Source organism: Condylura cristata, unplaced genomic scaffold, assembly GCF_000260355.1.
Source record: "Condylura cristata isolate star-nosed mole 26May11 unplaced genomic scaffold, ConCri1.0 scaffold00014, whole genome shotgun sequence".
Classification (NCBI taxonomy): Eukaryota; Metazoa; Chordata; class Mammalia; order Eulipotyphla; family Talpidae; genus Condylura; species Condylura cristata.
The window spans coordinates 27,056,741-27,080,343 of NW_004567115.1; the positions used below are offsets into that span (position 1 = coordinate 27,056,741).

The 23,603-nt window shown below is 36.7% G+C and overlaps 1 protein-coding gene across 2 annotated transcripts in view; it reads left to right on the top strand.

Annotated features, from left to right (window-relative positions):
• Positions 1-23,603, top strand: part of HOOK3 (hook microtubule-tethering protein 3) — a 75,153-nt gene that overhangs the window by 7,652 nt on the left and 43,898 nt on the right. For both annotated transcript variants that reach the window (XM_012724939.1, XM_004682289.2), the window contains exons 2-6: positions 448-533; positions 11,471-11,543; positions 15,112-15,162; positions 16,493-16,625; positions 22,486-22,553. In XM_012724939.1, coding sequence (XP_012580393.1) covers positions 448-533; positions 11,471-11,543; positions 15,112-15,162; positions 16,493-16,625; positions 22,486-22,553 — 411 coding nt within the window. The remainder of the gene's footprint in view (positions 1-447; positions 534-11,470; positions 11,544-15,111; positions 15,163-16,492; positions 16,626-22,485; positions 22,554-23,603) is intronic.

Consider the following 23,603-nt stretch of genomic DNA (forward strand, 5'->3'; position numbering starts at 1 on the left):
CATCCTAATACTGATTTGTTCCCTTAGTAGTCATAAGTGACTGCTAGTGACATTGAAGGCAACATACTTGTCCATATTAGATAAAACAGACTTTTGGAATTTTCTTTCCCAGAAGCTCAAGTAAGCATTGCTTTGTCCAAATTGTCTTTACCTGAACAAAGTAATTGGTACATCCCTGAGACAGTAACCAGAAGAGGGAAGGAAGTTACCATGACTCTCTCCTGTTGATCATCGCTGAGGAGAATGAATGCTGGGTGACACCCTGTGCCCACCACAATTTCTCTTTACCAAAGGGAAAAGATTACAGTGATAACCTGCAGGAAGTTTCCTAAAAAGGGAAAAGAAAATGTTTTTCAAAACTTAGAACAATTCCCAAGATGATATAATCACCAAAGAAATGGGACAAATTTTTTATTCAGTTAACCATAGAATCTTTTCTCCCCTCAGATCCAGACATTTAATGTGGATGCACCATGCCAGACTGTGGAAGATTTAACGAATGGGGTTGTGATGGCCCAGGTTCTTCAAAAGATGTAAGAATAAATAGCTGACCTTATTGTATGTTTTGTATATATGAATATTTACTAGATTGAAAGCATGTACTGAAAAGTGCTTACATGAGACATGTGGTGCATTTGGAATAAGAACTGTAAGCTGCAGTGATGATTTTTGACTGGCTTAGGTACTGATTGCCTGGTTGCAAATTTAATTAGGGCGATGATTGTTAATAGTAGTTTAGCAGAATTACTTGTTCTTATGTTTTTCTGGCATAAGGTTGGCAAAAATTTTCATATTAGCAACCAGATTGTGACATGTAAAAGAACCTAAAAGGCTTACTCTCTCTTTCTTTAGGATTTTAAACAGTGGAGTCTTTCCTGACCACTTTTATAAAATAAGCAGCAACCATTCTCTCTCTCTTAACTTTTCATGTTCTCCAGAGTATGTAGCACTATCTGATCTGCCTTGCAGTGGCTTATGTATTTGTTATCTGCCACTTCTCCCACACTCTTCTGCTAACACACACACAATGTAAATCCACATAGAGGTAGGAATTTGTTTTATGCGCTGTTACATCTTAACCACCTAGAACAGTGTCTGGTTTTGGGTGAATCATATGAAAATGCTGTTCTTTTGTGGGTCAGAAATAGACAAATACCAACATTTTCTCATGGTTCAGTCTGCATCATAGGTGCTCATGTTCTTTGACTGATTAAAAGAATAAAATATTTGGCAAATAACCAGTCAAAAAATGGGCAAAAGAGCTAAATAGACACTTTTTCAAAGAAGGCAAAAGGCACATGAAAAATTAGTCAGCATCACTTATCATCAGGGAAATGCAAATCAAAACCACGGTGAGATACCACCTCACACCCCTGAGAATGGCTGTTATCAGTAAGGACAGGAATAATTGTTGGCAAGGATGTGAAGAAAAAGGAACCTTTGTATACTGTTGATAGGAATGTAGACTACTCCAGTCTCTATGTATACAAGTATGGAGGTTTCTCAAAATGTCACAAATACATCTACCATATGATCCAACAATTCTGTGCCAAAGTATCTACCCCCAAAATATAAAACCACTAATTTCAAAGGATATATGCACTCCTATGTTCATTGCAGCACTATGAATAGCCAAGCTATGGGAACAGCCTAAGTGCCCAATGATACATGAGTGGATTAAAAGATGTTATATATATACACAGTGGAATACTACTCAGCTTATATTAAAAAGAAGATGAAATCCTGCCATTTGCAGCAACATGGATGGAGCTGGAAGGGATTATACTAAGCAAAGTAAGTCAGAAGGAGAAAGATATATACCAGTTACTTTACTCATGCAATATGCAAAGGAACACATAAAAGCAAAGCTTTGAAATCTGACAGAAGGGGGTGGGGAGGGAGCAAAGTGGGGAGTGGTTCAGTGGACTATGTTGGTAGATGATTGGTGGTGAGCTGTGTGAGAACATATATTTGTAGAGATATGAACCTATACCCCTTGAGCATACAGTGTTGTCAGTGTTACCTCAATATAATGTAAAAATGGGGGGCACATTGGGGCATATAAAACATACCTGATTGTTAGTACTTCTAAGTATTTTGAAAACATGTTAGCTATAAATTTGGTGTTATATAACTATCTTCAACTTTTACCTAACATATTCAAATTAAGGATTGCCTATGAATTTAAGAAGTCTTCAGATTCAATGTGATTTAGGGCATACTTTCGTATTTTGAAGCCTTGAACTCTTGTCAGCCTCATGTTGTTGAAAGATTTGCATGTAGCTAGCTAAGTTTTTTTTGTGGTTAGTTGAGAATTAGTAATATCATTGAGTAGGTTATTGCTGTTCCCTTTGTAGTGTGCTATGTAGAGTTGCCCAGCTAAGAGGCAGTTCAGATGCCTGCACTTCAGAGATTCAGTCTGTTTGCCTTAGAACTAACTGGTACTTGAGCTTGAAAACTACAGTTTGTTATGGCTTTTCTCATTGGATGGTGTTCACGTATAGACCCACAGTGTTTTTGATGAAGCTCAAAAAAACTCATTTGAAACCTAACCAGCCCTGGTTCTAGCACTCTAAGAAGAGTGATCTTGCTATTTTCACAGTCATCTCTGAGTGAGGCCGTAATTATTTTCAGCCTTTGAAGGGTCTGGAGAATTTATTCAAGTCCTTAGTCAAAATTAGTTTGTGGATCTAGGTGCTTTCCAGGTATGTGTAACTAAGCAATTTTTTTGGCTGAAGTTAGTCTGAATAGGCTTTCTGTTACTTGCAGAGACAGAGTGTGTATGTATGTGTGTGTAGTTTCACCAAATCAAGAGCAAAATATATGTCATGTTCTGCAAGGTGATTATTTAACTAATCAAAATTTTGCTGTTATATTTCTCATTGATACTTAGATTTTTTCTTTTTATTTCCAAAATGCCTTTTTTCCCTTTCATTGAGATAAAACACACACAGAAAAACATACTAAAAATAGTAATGAATTTGTGTGTGTGTGTTGTGTATATTATGTGTGTGTATACACATACATATGACCACCTCAAAGATGAAGACACAGAACATTTCTAGCACCCAAATGACTTTTTCCTCTCCCTAATCAGTAAAACCTCTTGCCCGAAAAATAGCCATGGGTCTGACTTAAGTACCATCAATTCATTTTTCCTATTCTTGAATATTTTATAAGTGGAACCACACAACATATACTCTTTGGTGTTTGAGTTATTTGTCATCATATATTCATATTGTTGCATGTTATCTGTTTTAGATGATTATATAACATATGTAACTTTAGAAAGTTGAGTTCCTCCCCTGTTAGTTTGATATATCCTGAATGACTACTTTGTGTCCAGCATCAGTTGATACAAGGGCTAGCCACAGCAGATAATGGTAATTGCCTTGGGGAGTTTATAATCTGGGATAAAACACATTTTAATTAACCACTGAGACAAAATTGCTACAATAACAGCTACTACACAGGAGTACACAATGTAGTGAAAGTTTGTAAGAGACATACTTAACTTACTGATGGAAGTCTTGAACATTTTACCCCAGAAGGGAGAAATCTGAAAGGTGATAGGTAACAGATTTCTTGGCAGAAGGAATGTATGCAGAGGCCATTCAGACTGAAGGGACATTGTGAAAATTACAACACAAAGAAACAAGTTTGAGTGACTAAAAGGTGAAGATGACAGGGTGGACAGAGTCAGACCATGTAGCACTCTGGGCAGCAAATGAATTTTGAGCAGAAATGGATCAATATGATTGTATTTACATTTTGAAAATATCCTGGCTGTAGGTCTGAAATGAATTGGAAGAGGCTAGAATGAAAAGGAATGATCAGTTGGGGAAAAATTTGTAGTGATGGGAGGTGATCCTACTTTGAACTAAGAGTGGTAAAGGAGATGTGGACAAAGTGGATGGACTGACTGACAGTGATGTAGAAAATCAAATGTTGATGTATTGGGCCAAAGGGAGGTGTTTGGATTGACTTTTGGGCCTCCCTGGTGGCACATGGGGTTAAATCTCAGCACTGTGAAGCAGTCCACACAGCCACTGTAGCACCAGTTCAATCCCCGCCCCAGAGGTGACCCACATAGTGCGGCAGACCTCTCCTGACCTGCCTGCTGCTCCCCTCAGCAATGTTTCAGTAAATCTCCTGCTCTGCTCCCTGCTCTGTCTTATTTGACTCCTCTCATACCTCCCACTGAATTGGGAATGCTGCAAGGAGATCTGCTGTGGGGACAGTGCTGGATGTGTCATGAGTTTTGTTTGGGGGACATTGAACCCGAGTGGTATTGAGACATCAAGAAAAAATTCCAAGTTAGAAGTTGACAATACACATTTGTCATTCGAAAGAGGAGTCCAAAGTGGAGATGTCAAAATGAACATCTCATAATAGAAACTGTAAGTTTGGAGTAAATTACCGAGGGGAAAGTTGGGTGAAAAGAAATGTATACCTGAGCCTTGAAGACCTGATGTCTTCAGAGAGGTCTGAGAAAGCCAACAGAGTATAGGTGCTGAGGTTACTGGAAATGACACATCTTTTCATTGTGTCTGAACTGATAATTGAAACATTGAATCTTTTTGACTTTCAGTGGAAAGTTTTTCAAGTATGAATGGCTCTAAGTATGCTTATCATTAATATAATTTTTCCACTCCAGTTTTTAAGTCATCTTCTTTATCTACTTTCTGGCTTTAAAATTTTTGATGCTGTTGACTTCTTGATCATTCTTTTTGTCCCTGTAAGTTCATGTTCCCCTCTTTAAAAAGTTAATAGACTTTTGTAGAGTGGCATTAGTTTCCCAGCAAAATTCGGTGGAAAGGAGTTTCATTCTGGGATGATGGAAACTTTCTGGAGATGGGTAGTGGTGATGACTGCAAACAATGGTGTCTTTAATGCCACTGAACCACATGCCTAAAAATGGTATAAGTAGTAAATGTTATGCATATTTACTGCATTAAAATGTTTTTAAAAATTGAGCAAAACTATGGCAAGTTCCCTCATACTCCTGCCCTACCACACACACAGCCTCCTCCCTCACTCTCAGTATCCCCACCATAGTAGTACAATTGTTACAGTTGGTGAGCATACATGGACCCATCAGTGTCTCCCCTAATCCATGTTACATTATAGTTCACTCTGTGTTACTATTCCGTAGGTTTTGTCAAATAATTGATGACATGTAGCCTTTATTATAGTACCACACAGAATAGTTTCACTGCTCTAAAAATCCCTTTTGTCCCACCTAACCATCCCCTCCCACCTTTACAGCACTGATCTTTTCACTGACCTCATTGTTTGACCTTTTCCAGAATGTCCAAGTATTGGAATCACATAGTTATCACACATTCTTTTTAGCACTTAAGTACTTCACTCTTCCTTTTCTTGTTTTTTTTTTTTAAACAACTTTATTAAGCTGCAGTTGAGCTACAATAAATTGAACATTTTTTTTAAAAGATTTATTTATTTGTACATACAGAACTGGGGTACAGGCCAGAGGCTCAGGGGCGGTGAGAGGCCTCACCAGAGACAGAGTAGGGAGCAGAACAGGCAGATCGACGAAGTACACTGCTGAGGGGAGCAGCGGGCGGGTCAGGAGAGGTCTGCCACGCCATGTGGTCACCCCCGGGGCAGGCGGGAATCGAACTCATGCGGAAGTGGCTTTAGCTTCTAAGTGCAGCGCTTTAACCCACTGCGCCACCAGGGAGGGCCTAAATTGAACATTTTTATGGTCAACAATTTGCTGAATCATACTCTGTGTAAATGCCTATGAAACATTCACTCAAGTCAAGGAAATGAAAATCCATCATCTCAAAAAGTTTCCTCAATATATACATTTTTAAAGATTTATTTATATACATACAGACCTGGGGTACAGACCAGAGGTGCAGGGCCTTCACCAGAGACACAGTGGGGAGTAGAACAGGCTGACTGAAAAAGTACACTGCGAAAGGGTACCTTAAGCAGGTTAGGAGAGGTCTGCTGTGCCACGTGGGTCACCTCTGGGGTGAGGATTGAACTTGTGCTGAAGTGGCTTTAGCTTTTTAGTTCTGTACTTTAAACGGCTGTGCCACAGGGAGGGCCTGGTTCATGCATATTTTATTGTATGTATAAATATTCATCTATCTATTCATCTGCTGCTGAACATCTGGGTAATTTTTAGTTTTTTTTTCTTACTGGAGATTTTCATGTACATCAGTAGGCAGCATGTGCAGTATATGTCAGATATCTGTTGTCTTGGCCATTTGCATGGTCTTAGAATGTCTATTGGTGGGATAGCAGGAAACACCTTCTCACCACCTTCCACCCTTCACTAATGTCTGTCATTTTTCTCACTGTAGACTATGTACCACCCTTACACTGACTTTGAAATTAAAAACAGCCTTTTTCTTTTATACTTTGTTTCCAGGAAGAACTCTGACTGGATGTCCTACACTTCAGTTTAGTCCAATAATAACTTCATGAGTTAGCTCAAACTCCACAAGTTATGGTCAAAGTCCTTCAAATAGAATACAACCCAGAGTTAGCACAGATTCTATCAGTTAAGGCCTCAGTTCCACAAGATTAACCCCACTTCACATGCCAGGTAGACATGAGGTCCTTAGTGCACCCACCCTTTCGCCTGCCAACTACAAATTTAGGAAGTACTGGAACACCCTCAGGTTTGATAATTGGCAGGAATGACATAAAGTTCAGGAAAGTGTGGTACTTGTGACAGTTTTATAAACGAGACAGATGAAAGAGATGTATAGCATAGGCATGGAATTGGGGGCCATGCAGCAATTCCATGCCCCGTCCATGCACGCTGCTCTCCTTCATATTGATGTGTTCATTGAACCTTGTAGTGTAGGGTTTGTATTTGCAAACATACACTGGACGCCTATATAAAGTTTAGGATGAAAGCATTAACCATGTGATTGAACTCAATCTCCAGTCCCTTCCTGGAGTTCATGGGGTAAAGATGGTTAGTTCTTCCAGGACCAACTCCATTCTGAAGCTACATAGGGCCATACATTAAATCACCTCCATCATAAACTCAGGTATGGTTGGAAAGAGCTAATCGTAAATTATAGAAGATACTTAACACCACTTAGGAAGTTTTAAAGGCTTCAGGAACTCAGTGACAGGAAGCACAGTATGCTCACAACCACATATTGATCTAGAGTAAGGTCACAAGTAGTAAGTTTGCCTCTAAGTGCCTTTAGTTTTATTTCCAGAGTTCAAGAAAGGGAAGGAGAAAATAAATGAGACCATAGGCGATAAGATGAAGGTCAAGCTGTGGATAATGGTGGAATGCTTCTTAAATGGATACTCTTTTCATAGTACCCTGAGCTGCCTGTCCTTGAGTTAGAGGCTGTCCCGATGCACTGTATTGACACAGCAGCCATCAAGTATAATTGCTCTACTTTGTTGTCATTGTAGATACAAAATTGAAATTATTGTAGCCAATTCTCTAAAGGCAGGGATATAAAAATTATAGTTATAATTGAAGATCATTTGAAAGTAGATCTAAGAATCACTGTGTTTATGAAGCAAAAACTAAGATTTGCTAATAAAAATGCCATATTAAGAAATGGAATCAGTATACATTTTTGGTTTTTAACCCCATTTTTATTTGGGGTAATTAGATAAGAGTATTAAATTGCTGAAATAATTTCAGCAATACAAATAAAATGTTTTTCGTTTCTATGGGGGTAATCGACTTCATGCAGATAAAAATTGGTATTATCATGAATTAAAATTAATGAGATTTTCCTTTTACTTAAACTGTGGCTGGTATATAAGTTATTAGCCAAATAGATATGTCACTGGAAATATATAAGAAAATTTTTTTATGTTTTGTGTTACTGTTTTTCTTTTTACTTAGCAGGTAACAGAGCAAAGTAAAAAGCTAAGGATAGTTTGTTAAGAATACTCCTAATAAATATTTCCTAAATATTTCCATATGACTTATTAATCTGTTTTTCCTTAACTGTAATATAGGGTAACAATACACATCTTGCAAACTCATTGCAAATACAAGGTTCTGGTTCAGTGCCTGGCTATTGATGCTTAGTTCATGATGGGAATGACTGTTTTTGTTGTCTTCCCTTTCTAACTCAGATATGCTTCTGTGATTGTGATTTTATAATCTCTTAAAGGAAAAAGGACCTATATTAGGATGCTTGATTTTAAATGCTCAGATTTTTCAAAGTTGTTTTATTCATAATATGTATTGTTCTAAATTACAAATGAAGTATCCCATAATCTTGGAGTTCTTGGAGCACTGTGCATTTCTTAGACTTTTTAAAGCAATCCTTTCTATATGTTAGGGGTTTTCTGATAAAACATGAGTATTATCTAGCTATGTAATCCTGAATTGCCACTTGTAAGTTTAGTGCCTTTGGTTTGGACTAATCACCAAACACATTGTTCTCAAGTCCCTGATTGACCTTTGCATGAGTTTCTTGGTTAGATATACTAATACTTGATTGGCAAGGATTATGTTTTTGATTATAGCTTTTTAGATTTTTTAAAAAGTGTCCCTCAAAATGAATATTTTTTATTTCCTGAATTTTTATGATTATTTCATAATTTACTTATTCCTGAATTCACTTCAGTTATTTTTTTTGTTTGCAGTATCTATTTTTACAAAAGGTTTATTCATTATCTATTTCTTTTTAGATTTATTTATTTATGCATACAGAACTGGGGTACAGGCCAGAGGTGTGGTGGGTGAGAGGCTTCACCAGAGACAGAATGAGAAGCAGAACAGGCAGATTGACTGAAATACACTGCTGAGAGGAGCAGTGGGATAGTCAGGTCTGTCTGCTGTGCCATGTGGGTCAACTCCCTGGCTGGGGATCGAACTTGTGCTGCAGTGGCTTCAGAGAGCTTCATAATGTGGTGCTTTAACCCATTTCTCCACCAGTGAGAGTCCTCATTATCTATTTTTACAAGAGTTTTTTTTTTTTTTGGGGGGAGTTACCAATTTTTAGCACTCCCGTTCTCTGAAAATTCATCCTCTTCTGAACTCTTTTCATATATGTGATCATTCTTCCCCCTAAAATGTGTGTCTTTCTTTTGGTTCTCTATCTTTCTTGTCACATATAATGGGATTAGAGGTGGAAAAACAGACTCTAGTTGATTTATTTAGATTTTCCTGGAAATTTTGAATTAGGACTGAGGAATGGTTTGTCTTGATGCTATTTGCTTGAACTGAAGTAGTGAAAACTAGAAACATGTCTGCAGCTATCTCCAACTTCGTGTAAAGAGAAACATAAAACATGTTGGTCTCAGGGAAAAAATGTAGATGGAAAGATTGAGTCAGAAAGTGTTCTCTCTGGATTTTAAACACAGCTTTCCAGATCCTTTTTCCAGTTCTTCAGGAGTCCCAGTTATAATTCATTACAGGAATACGCCTCAGTGATCTTCTAATGAGTTTCCTTGTCTGCATACATTTGCTCAAATTGCTTTCTCTTAACCTAGTAACAAAAGGTCCTTCACTAAAGAAGCTAGATTAGGTCTAAAACAAAAATCAATGGGTTATGAATATCCACATGCAAAAGAATGAAGTTAGACCACTTTTTTACACAAGATACAAATGGATCATAAATCTAAGCATAAGAGCTAATATTGAGTAAATCTTCCTGATTTTGAATTAGACAAAGCCTCTTAGATACAATACCAAAAGTAAAAGATCGGTAAGTTGAACATTATCAGTGTAAAAAATCTTGTGCTGCACAATGAATTATTACTCTTCAAGCAAAAAAGATAAACTCATGCCTTTGGCAGCAACATGGATAGAGCTGGAAGGGATCATGCTTGATAAAATAAGCCAGAAAGAAAAAGAAAAATACTGGATGGTTTCCCTCATAGCAGGAGCATAAAGGACCAAGAGTGGGGGGTGTTGGGGGTGGGTGGGATGAGCAACTATATACCAGAGACATTTTACAGGGGTGGAGTGGGGAATGGGATCAGAAATGGGGGTGGGGTGCACTGGACTATGGTGATGGCACATGGGTGAATTGGGGATGGGAAGCCCATGGGGATTACAACTGAGATAGAAAAAGGCACAAAATGGTGTAAAAATAGACTATCATTAAAAAAAATACCTTGTGTTGCAAATTATGACATCCAAAAGTAAAAAGGCAGCTCTTCAAATGAGGAGACTTACTTCATTTCTTGTCTGAGAAGGGACCTGTATCCTAAATACTACATAATAGAATCCAAGCACAAAAGTCTACATAATGTATGGCTACACTTATATGAAATGTCCAGAATAGGTAAACCCGTAAAGACAGAAAGTGCACCAGAGACAGGAAAGTGTAAAGTGACAGCTAATGGACGGCTTCTTTTTGAAAAGTTGGAAATGTTCTGGAGTTTGATTGTGGTGTTGGAGCTACGGCTCTGTGAATATACTAGTTTTTGCATTGTATACTTTAAATGGGCAAGATGTTGATAAAGCTGTTTTCAAAAATAGAAAAACTGAAATTAATGTTATTGCATTAATGATACAAATTTCAAAAACAATCATAATAGATTTATCAGAAGTAACTTAGTTGTAACTTTTTCATTAATGCATACTACTAAAATAAGTACATCTTTCCTTTTTAATAAAATTCTGAAATTTTCAGGAGCATGTTGTTTCATTTAAAGATAACGTGGGCAAAAATTAGTGCTAATTGTACTTATCATTTAGGGTGACTATATAAATTGAGTTGACCCAGCTGGGATGCTATGGAAAGAGCTTTGAATTTCACGCTATGCTGGAGTAGGACAAACAGATGTTCAGTCTGTGAACTTGAACAAATAATTTTTTAGAGCATAGTTTTCAAGCCTTAAAACTGAGGATCATGCTGGACAAAAAAGGTTCTTTTTGTTTTAGATATTAATAGGGATTTGGGAAATTTTCAAAATAAGTTAAACCCAAGTTTAGTCAGCTTCTATTCTTGTTTAAGATTGTATGCCCATGCCAATATTATCTTAGATTTTGAACCTTAGAGATATGTTCACCTTTGTCTAATGCCTAGTAACTTTGAGGGGCTAGGTTCTCAGTTTATTAAAAGAAATAAAAAATTCAGTGACATTGTTGGTGACCTTCTAAGTATCAAGGTGATGAAAGTAGGTGAAATCTTAACTGAAAAAGTGTATCATAACATTCTTTTCTATTTAAAATCCTGCCATTGATTTTTGCCTATTTTTAGGTACTAGTGTAGTATATACAATTTGTTAATTTCAGAATAGTTTATTCTATTACAATTTTATCTTATATTAACTGTATCTTTTTCTTTTAGTTTACATTTTGATAAAATTTTAATGAGCTGATGGACTATGATTGTATCCATTCATCTGAGTTACTTAGTGGTTAATATGTGGCAAATACATTTTTATTTTGTAGTTAAGTAATGATATGGGATGAGTTTCAGTTTTACTTACTTTTGAAGCTTTATAGCTACATGATCTTAATATGCTAGCTTTTTCTTATTTGCAGAGATCCTTCATATTTTGATGAAAATTGGCTTAACAGAATCAAAACCGAAGTAGGAGATAATTGGAGGCTAAAGGTATATTCTTTTTATTTTTCCATTGGTTAATTTGACTTTGACTTACATTTGTTGATTTTTTTTATCTGTTGTATCTAGTGAGCTTTAGAAACTTATGTAGCCTTTAGTGAAATAATCCAGACTTGAGTCTTGGAAGTAACCTGAAGTTGCTCAGCAGGATAGAATGTGAGTCAGCAAAGCATAGTCTCGAGAATGTGAACTGTAGACCTAGAATGCTTGTCTCAATGGCCCAACTTTCCCTTTCTTAGTTTGGGAAACTTCTAACCTTTCTGTGCCTGTTTTCCCATTTGCAAAATGAAGATTATCATAGTTTCTACCTTACGAAATAAGTTACTATATGTGCTGTCTTTAGAATGTAGCATAGCACATCAGTTGGTATATTATTATTAGTGAGAAAATGTTGCTCATTATCAGTTGTCCAACAACACCCAGCAAATGAATTCTTTTTCATTTCCTTCCCAATACCCTTAAATTTCAGTATTTCTCAGTCTTCTTTGACCAAAACCCACAACAAGGTAAATAGTTTACAGAGCAGCCTGCTCCCCATATTTATGTTCATATACATATAATTGATCACGTTTTTGCCCTTATTCTATGCAGTAATATTTTTATTTTTTAAAGTATCACTTGTAACCCACTAAATAGAAGTTCTGTATACCTTTCACCCAATTTCTCTAATGGTTATGTCTTATGTAATTATAATGTAATATCAAAACTAGGGAACTGATGTTGGTACAATCAACAGTGTCACTCAGGTTTCATCAGTTTTACACACTCTTTTCTGTTGGTGTGTATAGTTCTGTGTAGCTTTGTCAGTTTGGACAGTCATGCTGCGGCCACCACCTTGAGGATGCAGAACCATTCCCTCTCCACGAGACTCCCTGCTGCTGCTTTCTATGTCCACATCTACACCACTGCACCCTTCTCTAGTCCCAAAAACCACTTATGTGTCCTCCATGTCTATTATTTGGTACACTGATTGATTTTCATGATCCAGTAATGATCATGACTAGCAGTTTTAATAACTCTAGAACCATTTCTTTTTGATATAGAATGTAGAAACTCAGAAATGTAAACAAGTATGTAAAACCCCTGGACTTAAAATACATAAAGCTCCATTTGTTTGTATTTCCCCATAAAAAATGAGTATTTGATGAAAAATATTTACTGATTGTTTATATGTTGGGTTTGCCATAATCTAATTACTTCTTTTTTAATGAGAATGAATGGGCATTGTTTAATGACTTTTAATTTCTAAATAATCATTGAAGAATGGTCAATTAAAATAAATTTTTAATGTTTAAGAGCAATTCATGAATGTTTAAAATAATGTGCTAAACATTTTGTGTTTGCTCTCTGGCTTGAGCAAGGGGGGTTGCATATGTCACCACACACATACAAAGTACTCATAGAAACAAACACATGCTGTATTCAGTGTCACAAGTGTTGAAAAGGCAATAATAGGAGAAGGGAAAAATTGTTATACTCATAATATACAGAACTGAAAATGTCAGTACTGAGCTGCATTCTTATTCTCTATATTTTATCCTATATTCTTTAATTTTAATGTATCACTGATTAAATAAGATAAACACTTTTTTTTAATGGGAAACTCCCATTTTTAAATGACCACATTGACTTTTTATGATCACGTTATCTTAAATGTTAAAATATGAAAAAATGAACATCCTAGAACAAAATCATGTTTAATGCATATTACCAGTTTATCCATTTTTGGAAGCATAAACCTCTTTAATGATGTATTTTGTAAAAATCAGTTTTTGACTTATTTCTTCCTTAAAAAAATTGGTATGATTAAACACTGTGTTCTGCAGCTATAATTCAGCCTATTCTATGTGATAGCCTTAGATTCTATAATGCTTTGTGCTAGGACATCTTTAAATGCTAATATTAGCTAGAGGTTGACTAAGTAGATAATTAACAGAATTGTAGTGTGTGCACATTTAACATAATACAAATTCAACCAAATGAGTCAAAAAAAAAAGGGGGGGACTAACAGTTTACAGTAAATAAAATACATAATTTTGTCATTTCAGCCAGTGCACCTGTGTGCTGATTCTTGGGCAATGTCTGTATGTTGGTCCTTCATCCTGTCTCCATACTGAGATGCTTCTTTATAGCATAAGAATTTTGCAAGACTGTTATACTAGCATTTCAAGATATAATAGTATGTTTTATTTAACCTCATGGCTCCTAAATATTTACAACTAAAACAGCGTGCTTACCCCCATGTTCATTACAGCATTATTTGCAATATTGAAGAGCTGTAAACAACCTGAGTGTACCCATCCACAGATAATTAGAGAACAGGAGATATAGTGTATAACAATGCAATACTACTCAGCTATAAAAAAATTAAACCCTACCTGGAAGTATTATGCAAAATGAAAAAAATCAGATGGGGAAAGGAAAGCTCTGTATGGTTTCACAAGTCTGTAGCCTATAGAAAAATCAAACAGTCTAAATAAAACAGAAAGAAACTTTTAAAATTCTCTTAAGACCAATTAGTGGTTAACGGAAGGGAATGAGGAAGAAGGGTGTAGGTGAAAGGTGGTCAATTATATGGTAAAGGACAGAACTGGACTTTTAGTGGTGAACCTGATGCGTTAAGCTGATTTTTAATGATGAACACCTGAAACTTATATAATATTATAATGCAATATTGAAAAATAATGATGTTATATATAAATGGCATACAACATGCAATTTCTTTAGATTAACTGCTTTTACTCAGTGTAATGAATGTGTTTCATTCAGTTTGTTGTATGTATCAGGACTTTGAACCATTTTATTGTAAAGTAGTTTTTTCATTGTATGGAAGTGCAACAAATTGTTTATTAACTCATCCAAGAGCATTTGGGTTGCTCCTGAGTTTCTAGAGATTGTGGATAGAGCTGCTGTAAACATTCATGCACAGACGGAACTATTTCGTTTTCTGGTTATGGTGGTGGTGGTTACACGAATTCATATATGTTAGGATTCATAAAACTGTAGACCAAAAATGTCAATTTTAATTTTACTGTGTGTTAGTTTAAAAACGCACAATTAACAATTACTAAGAACACAAACATAGTCTTTTCTGACAGTGAAGGAATTTGGAGATATTCCTCTACAGGTTATAACATCTTCCTTAGGTTGCTTTGGAGATTCCTAAAGGTAATTTTGACTGCAAGTTTTGTTTAATTGCTTAATTAGCTCCCTGTGTAACATGCAACGTCTCTTTCTGAGTGAAAATAGCACTGAACTCAAGTCTTCATTTAGGATGGCATGTTTTTTACCTCCAAAAAAATCAAATTAAATTAAATTCATTTTTATCCATATTGTTAAAACATCAAAATTTTTCTGTAATTAGAAAATGTGTTTTATATATCTCTTGGATCAAAGAAAGCATTGATCTTTTTTGATGATGACAGTAATTTAAATATGCTGTTGGGTGTTTTAATTTGCTTTATGGTTAGTTAGTTCTGAAATGTTTTATGTTAAATTACATTTTGATCTGTGCTTGAAGCCTTTTAAAAACCAAGTCATTTCCTCTCTCTTTAAACAGATAAGCAATTTAAAGAAAATATTAAAAGGAATCCTGGATTACAATCATGAGGTAAGGACTTTTTCTCATTCTGCTTGGGAATAGTACTATAAGATTGTTTAGTTTTACAGTATTTTTTAAAAGTTTCAAGAAAAGGAAAAATTACCTCAAAATTAGTTGTGTATTTCAAGGATGTTAGTTCATGCAATCATCTATTAGGTAGTTACTAGATAATTTCTATCAGTGAAATTACAGTTGTATAGTTTGTAGATGATCACTAATATATGCTGAACTTTTTTTTCTTTCCTTACTTACAAATATAGCTTAGAGCCTATGCATTGCTATTATAATCAACTCCATATTTACTTGTATTTTATTTCTTGGCAAATTCCCTAGACTAAATCATTTTATCTTAAACCTGCAACAGAACAGCTAAGACATTGCTGCAGTAAAAATCTGTCTTTAGTGCTAACTAGTTTTACTTTAAATTTCATGAACTCACATATCAAATGGATACACCAAAACTGCACACCTATGTTATTTTCCTGTGTTTTTCCTCCCACGCTACCGGCAGTTATATCTACATCTTCTATCTTCTCTATCTCATAGTACTTACTAGAGTTGTCTAACTGGTTGCCCTATTTCCACTTGCGTCCCTGGAGTCTCTTCTGCACTCCAAAGCCAGATGACTTTTTAAAACTTTCCAAAATTTACTGTGGTGTTCTGCTATGGTAAGCATCATATCCGTGCTTTTTAGCCCAAGCAACCAGGTACTGTAAGACCTCTTCTACTTTCCCATGCATTGTTCTCTCATCACCCATGACACCACAGCACACTCACCCTGTCTATGCAGGTTGTGTTAGGATCCTCCTTTTCCTCTGTAGGGTTATCTGACAGAGACCAGTCCATTTGTCTGCATATAAGTCATTTCACTTGGGACCAGGTTCTCCATGAAAGAATGCACCATTTTCTTTCCTGATATAGGTGTCTTACTGTCAGTATTTTGGAGTCACATGGAATAAAGATGATGAAAGAGAATCTTACTGTTGGGAGCATGAGCCTATCTTAATCTCTACTTATCTGGTACTCCTGATGAGTTTAGAATTCTCTGACTACATTTTCAGAGGAAACACCTCCAATTTTTCTGGGAGTAGTGGAGGAATCAGTAGTGCTCATTTTCTTTGTTCATGTACATACCTTATACCAGATTAGGGTCTACATTGCAATTTCTCTGGATAGTTATAATTTAGTATAGGAGGTAAAATAGAAATTGGGAGTGAGATTGACATAACAGCTCTGTCCTGAACAGTGAGTTTCTGATGCTGACAAACTAACCTCTATCAAATCTTTTATTGGGTCATATAAATGTAAATGCAGTTCTAACCTTTGTATCTTCATTCAGATTTTAGGGCAGCAAATCAATGACTTTACCCTTCCTGATGTGAACCTTATTGGGGAGCATTCGGATGCTGCAGAGCTTGGAAGGATGCTTCAACTCATTTTAGGCTGTGCTGTGAACTGTGAACAGAAGCAAGGTAATTTATTTAAATGTATACATTCAAAACTAAGAAAAATTATATATGTGTAGTGTATTTCATATATGATCACCAGAACAAACAATGAAATCTTTAAGGGCACTCTCAAAGAATGCCATTTTCTGGTATTTTGCTAATAATTCATTTTGAAGCTAGTTAGAATAAACTTCATTAAGTTCCAAGTCCTCCCTGGTAGTGCAACGGGTTAAAGCATAGCATTATGAAGCTAGCTGCAGCCGCTTCAGCATGAGTTTGATTCCCCAGTTAGGGAGGTGACATAAATGGTGTGGCAGACCTCTCCTGTCTCGCCCAGTGCTCCCCTCAGCAGTGTACTTTGTCACTCTGCCTGTTCTGTTTCCCAGTCTGTCTCTGGTGAATCCTCTCAACACCCCCTGCACCTCTGGCCTGTACATCAGTTCTGTCTGCATAAATAAATAAATCTTAAAAAAAAAAAAGAAAGAAAATGATACTCTTCTCCTTTGTGCAAGATTGCATAATTTTTTTAAATTTTATTTATTTATGCATACAGAACTGGGGTACAGGCCAGAGGCTCAGGGGCGGCGAGAGGCTTCACCAGAGACAGAGTGGGCAGCAGAACAGGCAGACCAACGAAGTACACTGCTGAGGGGAGTAGTGAGCGGGTCAGGAGAGGTCTGCCATGCCATATGGTCACTCCGGGGCAGGCGGGAATCGAACTCATGCGGAAGTGACTTTAGCTTCTTAGTGCTGTGCTTTAACCTGCTGCGCCACCAGGGAGGGCCAACACTGCATAATTTTTAAAGCATATGTTTTTAACTATCCTGAATGTGATATAGCTTGCTCTTATTTGGAAATGGACCAGCTAAATTAAATAATACTTAATATTAGCAATGATTGATCTAATATATGGGATCAGTTCAGCTCTGAAAACTTAAAATTGGATATTTTAGTTGCAGTTAAGAAAGATTTATTTTATGAAATTAGGCAGTTTGTTGGGTCCCCTGAACACTTGTCAGACAAAGCAGACACAGAACTTCCCTCATAGAATTTGTAGCTGAGTGGAAGAAGAAGGCAATGAGTAATGCTACATACAACTGTGTGACCTGACTAGTGAGTGGTCAGTGCTGTGACGGCAGATGTCATAGTGGACAGACTTGATTGGCTCAAGGAAGTTACTTAAGCAAAGATGTGGAACATAGTAGATTAAGCAAACTGAATAGAGAAACTAAATGTCAGAAAGACTAATTTTCCTTTATTTAAAAAAAAATTTATTTATGCATACAAGAGCTGAGGAATAGGCCAGAGGTATGGGGGCGAGAAGATTCATTAGAGTCAAGAGTGGGTTACAGAACAGGCAGATTTACTGAAAGCACCCTGCAGCCGGTGCGACAGAAGAGGTCTGCACACCATGTTGGTCAACTCCCTGGCTGGGGATCAAACTTGTGCTGCACTGGCTTCAGGTAGCTTCGTAGAGCTGAGAATTAACCACTTGCATCACTAGGGAGGCCTGTCTAGTTTTCCTTTAAACCCCTCAGAGTTTAAATAAAACCACAACTAAAGCCTAGAATAATGAAGAAGGGATAAAGGAAATGAATCAGGAGAAAGGTAAACGGGCGATTCCAAAGATTCTGACACAGTATTGTTATTTACCTGACCTTTGAAGGTTTTTTGTTTAGCCTGAATGTCCTTTTCTTGTTCCCAGTACGGATTTGTCTATGCTTTTTAGTATTCTCATGATAAGTGTAATAATAGTTAATGTTCTTGAAGCTATGACTAGCTTTATTAGCCTCTGTTTCATTTTTTTCTAAAAATGTATTTCTCTTTAGCCCTATTCCTTTTACTTAAAGATTTATTTTTGTATGCATACGATAACTGGGGTACAAGCCAGGGGTGTGGGGGGTGAGAGAATTCACCACAGACAAAGTGGGGAGTAGAACAGGCAGATCTACTGAAATACACTGCTGAGGGGAGCAGCAGGTGAGTAAGGAGAGGTCTGCTGTGCCATATTGGTCACCTCTTTGGCCAGGGATCAAACTCATGTTGCAATGGCCAAGGTTAGTTTCATAGTGCTAATCCATTGCACCACCAGGGTGGACTCCTAACCCTATTCCTTTTAAATTTTAGCATGCCATGCTCTTAAAATAATTTTAGGTTGTTTCTAATTTAGTTTAGGTCAAGAATTAGAGGATCTTCTATATTTGTGATTTTTGTTATTACTGAAGTGTGTCTATCAAGCTTCTCGGACAGCATTAAAGATTGGTATAAATAAGATTCAAAACACATTGAATCTCTTAAGTAGATGCTTTCTTTTAAAAGATAGGTGAAAATAATGTAATATAATCCACTGAATTCAGCAAGTGACTTTTTATGTATTTTATTAGAAGATACATCAGAGCTTGGAGTTAATACATAATGCATAAGGGTCCTTAGAAGAATATATCTGAAGAGTTAGCAAATTATATTAGAAAAGACAAGGACATGATCTATAGTCATTTTTTTAGAAAACAAGGCAATCTTGATATTTATCTAGATTCTCATGCAGACATTAATACTTGGATTAATACTTGGATTTAGTTTTTCCCCTGAAATTGCATATAAATGATGTAAACTTTTTTAAAGATTTATTTATTTATGCAAACAAGGGTGGGGTATAGTCCATAGGTGCAGGGGTAAGGGTGAGAGGATTCACCGGAGACAGAGGGGGCAGCAGAACAGGCAGATCAACTGAAATTCAGTGCGGAGGGAGCAGCAGTAAGACAGGAGCAGTCCCCGGTGCCAGATGATGTGAACTTTGAACAAGACTTTAACATCTCGCTTTACCCAGAGGATATTCTCTTCTCTTGAGTGAATTTCTGGGTTAAGTATTACCTGTCACTGCACATTTATGGTCTGTATAGGTCTTCATTTAATATTGTCATAGGGTCTTGGGAACTGCAACTTTTATTTGCAACAAAATCAGTTTTACCACACACTGATTGATATAAATGAGAGTTTAGTTCCTTTATCTATTTCTCTGCACAGAAACCACCAAACTTATGATATAGACCCCAAACACTTACTAACATTAAACAGGAACTTGTGTTTAGTTATTCATTTTCCAAACCGCTTGTTTTGACTGTCCAGAATCCATTCTGGCAGCTCTGAGTCAAAGCAGGAAACCATGAAGAAAGCACACAAAGACATGGGGAGAGGGCAGGCTCCATGTGGACAGTGGCCCCAGCAAGGAATTATTTTTTTTCCTCATCAGTGTTATAATGAAACATTACTTGATGACTTGCTGTGTAAGACAAGGCTTACTAAAGTTACTTAATGGCTCTGTGCTTCCCATTGCCCCAGTGTACCAAAGTGACTGACATTTGACAAGATACTCAGCCTCTTTCTTCCCCTACAAGCTAAGAATGTACTCATAAGTGTGGTAGTCATGAGGAGTAAATGAAATTGTGTGTGTGTGTGTTTGCTCTGTAATGCATAAGGCACCATACACATAAATGGGCCTTTATGTCTAGATTACTTTTTCCTGCAGAAGTAGTAGGAACAATGCTCTGCATGCTGATTTACCGTGTACTTACCCTAACTACCTGACTTCTCACATTGCGACAAAACAAATGGTGGCGGATTTTAGACAGCAAAGACTAGGAGTAGAAACCATACTACCTGTTACTGGTGTCTCCCTGCTGCTGGTACCCTACCAGGAACTAACAGACAATAATGCTTTTTTTTTTTTAAGATTTATTTATTTGTGTATACAGAACTGGGGTACAGGCCAGAGGCTCAGGGGTGGCGAGAGGCTTCACCAGAGACAGAGTGGGCAGCAGAACAGGCAGATTGACAAAGTACACTGCTGAGGGGAGCAGCGGGCGGGTCAGGAGAGGTCTGCCGCGCCATGTGGTCACCTCCAGGACAGGCGGGAATCGAACTGATGCGGAAGTGGCTTTAGCTTCTTAATGCTGTGCTTTAACCTGCTGCGCCACCAGGGAGGGCCCACAATAATGCTTTTTACAGATTAAGAAGCTAAGACTAATAAATATTAATATAATACTTGCTCAAGATGTCTGACTTGTGAGAGGCTAGGTGAGGGCACAATCCTATGTCTTTTCTGCACTTCATATTCTTTTTATTAAACTGTGCAGTAAATTTTGGATCTAACAGCTACATTTTTAGGATAAACTCCCTGGAATAGTACACTTTATATTCCATCATTCCCTCAATGATCTGCACTCAGTAATCATTTATACTTGTACTTTGAACTATAAATATAATTTTTTCCAAAATTTGTACATTAATGTAGTTTTCATCATCATTTTATCATTTGGCATTTTACGGTGTTCGCGGGGAAGGGCCTTGACGTGGCAACACCGCTTCTTAACTAACGCTTCCCCTCTCACACCTTACTAGCATCTTTGCTTCGCTACTCCCACCGTTACTTCTGCACTTCCAGTAGACTGTCACTAAGCTCTTCCTCCCCCATTATCAGTGCCACTGTTGCTTCTCTTCCATGTTCACAATCTTTTATTTTGAAAGTTGTTTAGCCACCCTACCTGTGCCAGTTTCTTCATAGCCTTGGAGTTCACTAAATTTCTGTGATTTCTTTCCAGCTGTGACCTTTGCATAAAATGTCTAGTTACACTCCCTTGCTGTATTCTAAAACTCATAGAGTATTTCTCATTAACAAAAACAAAATACAATTTAAACTCAGATGAAAGGAATTCTTTTTTCTACCAAATAGTGGTTCAGTATGGTGTATTCCTATTGGCTTAACAACAATGCCTGTGCTTTAACTGCAATATATGTATTTGTATATATCACTGCATATTTGATTTGGTGCATGTATCTTTAGGACAATGCTTCATTAAAAACATGTTTTAAATTGACTAAAAACTTTGACATTAAAACCAGAATGTTAGGATGTGATGATTTACCTGTGCCATCAAGACACCTTTTCTTTTTTTAAACAAGTTACCTGTCAAGCAAAGGATTATAGTTTGGCATTCTAAAAACACTGATCTCATGCCAAGACAGTTCTGTATTGTTTTATTTGGGGGTAGGTGGAGAAGGTAGGTTCAGGCTAAAATTTCCTAGTTATTCTTGTAAATGTTTCATTTAAACATTTACCATATTTGTATGACTCCAGCTCACCTATTGGTTTTTTAAAATGCTTTTTTCATTCATTGTTGGATTTGGAAATAGTGAAAACTGCTTTCAGGGCTTTTTAGACATTTGTTTCAACTTTGTCACTGCTAACAGTTAAGAGATTGTTCTCTTTTTTGGCAGTGATGAAGGTAAGAATGTTGACAGTGATACTTTATAGGTACGGGTCATTATTTTAAAGCCCAGTGTTGTACAGTGTTTGTTTAATTACAGTATCCATTTCTACCTTAAATCCATCTTAGTTTTCTGTCCAGAGCAGCTCTAAGGTTCATTGTTTTTATTTTCAAAATATTAAAATAGGACTCACACAGGAATCACATGTAATTCAGTGCTTTGATGTCATATAGGAACAATGCATAGGCTTCAAAAATTTTAGCATGTAACAAGACTAATATAAAACACCATCTATATTTAGGTTCTAGAAATAAGTGACATGGAGTCATCCCATCCTGATCTAAGGCTTCACAGCTCATTGTTTTACACTCCTGAGACCGAGTCCCTGTGATTTTATATAAGGAATGATGAGGGAGGGAGATTATCCTAAAGAATGATAATAAATACTGTAATTTTCCATCTTCATTTTACCTTTGTACATATATTTAACCATATATAAGAAATTCATAAGAGGAATCAATTCATAAGAAATACTTTTAAAAATGGTGAAATGTAAGCCTGTATTCCCTTGATAGTCTTTAATTTGGACAGTGACATTCCAGATTGTTCTTGTTTTCAGAGTACATCCAAGCCATTATGATGATGGAAGAATCTGTCCAACATGTGGTGATGACAGCTATACAAGAGGTATGTTGGATCTTTCTGCTTAAACTTTGTGAGAGATTAATAATAGAAGTAGAAATTTTTTTTTAAATTCTCATTTTTGGAGAATTTTCTCTGTAAACTTATGATGTTGCTCACTAAATTTCTCATTTTTATGGGTATCTTAAATATTTATCTTGCATATTGATAGTATAGTCACTATTCCTATTTTTTTTAAATGTCTTAATGAACTAGGAATAATTCCTCTAACCATTAAAAGTTATATCTATTTATTTGTACATACAAAACTGGGGTACAGGCCAGAGGTGCAGGGGCAGTGAGAGGATTCACCAGAGACAGAGAGGGGAGCAGAGGGGCAGATCGATGAAGTACACTCCTGAGGGGAGCAGTGGGCAGGTCAGGAGAGTTCTGCGTGCCATGTGGGTCACCTCTGGGATGGAGATCGAACTCATGCTGAAGCAGCTCTATCTTCTTACTTTTGCGCTTTAACCTGCTGCGTCACCAGGGAGGGACCAAAAATTATATCTCTTAAATCGACTGTCTACCTCATACTTTCGTGTCTCATTTGGTAGGAGAGAGGGTCTGTGACTAATCATACCCAGAGAAATTTCTAGTTAAATATTCATATTGAAACTGTAGGGAACAAAATAAATAATGTTTTCCTCTACTTTTCTAAATTCTTGGATGGGATATATGTAACAAAAGACAGATTTATAAGAACAAAGCACACAAATTTATTTAACGTAAGTTTTACTTGACACAGGAGCATTTGTTTGGAAATGAAAATCCGAGGTAGTCTTTACACCTGAGCATTTATGTTAGGTATGATGAAAATGGGGAATCCTAGAAAATGCGATATGAAAGGATAGTAAACTGGGGAAGACAGCACGGCCTGCTCCTTTAGACCCTCTCAGCATCCCTGTTTTTGCAAAGAAGTTTCTTTCTCCCTCCCTCACATGAGGGTCTTAGGAACTGCTAAGGGAAGGTCAGCAAGTCCTTATTTCTCAGATTTCTTTCATTATTTCAAAGTGCCATACTTTGGGGTGTGTCAAGTTTGCTGTCAAATGTAAAACA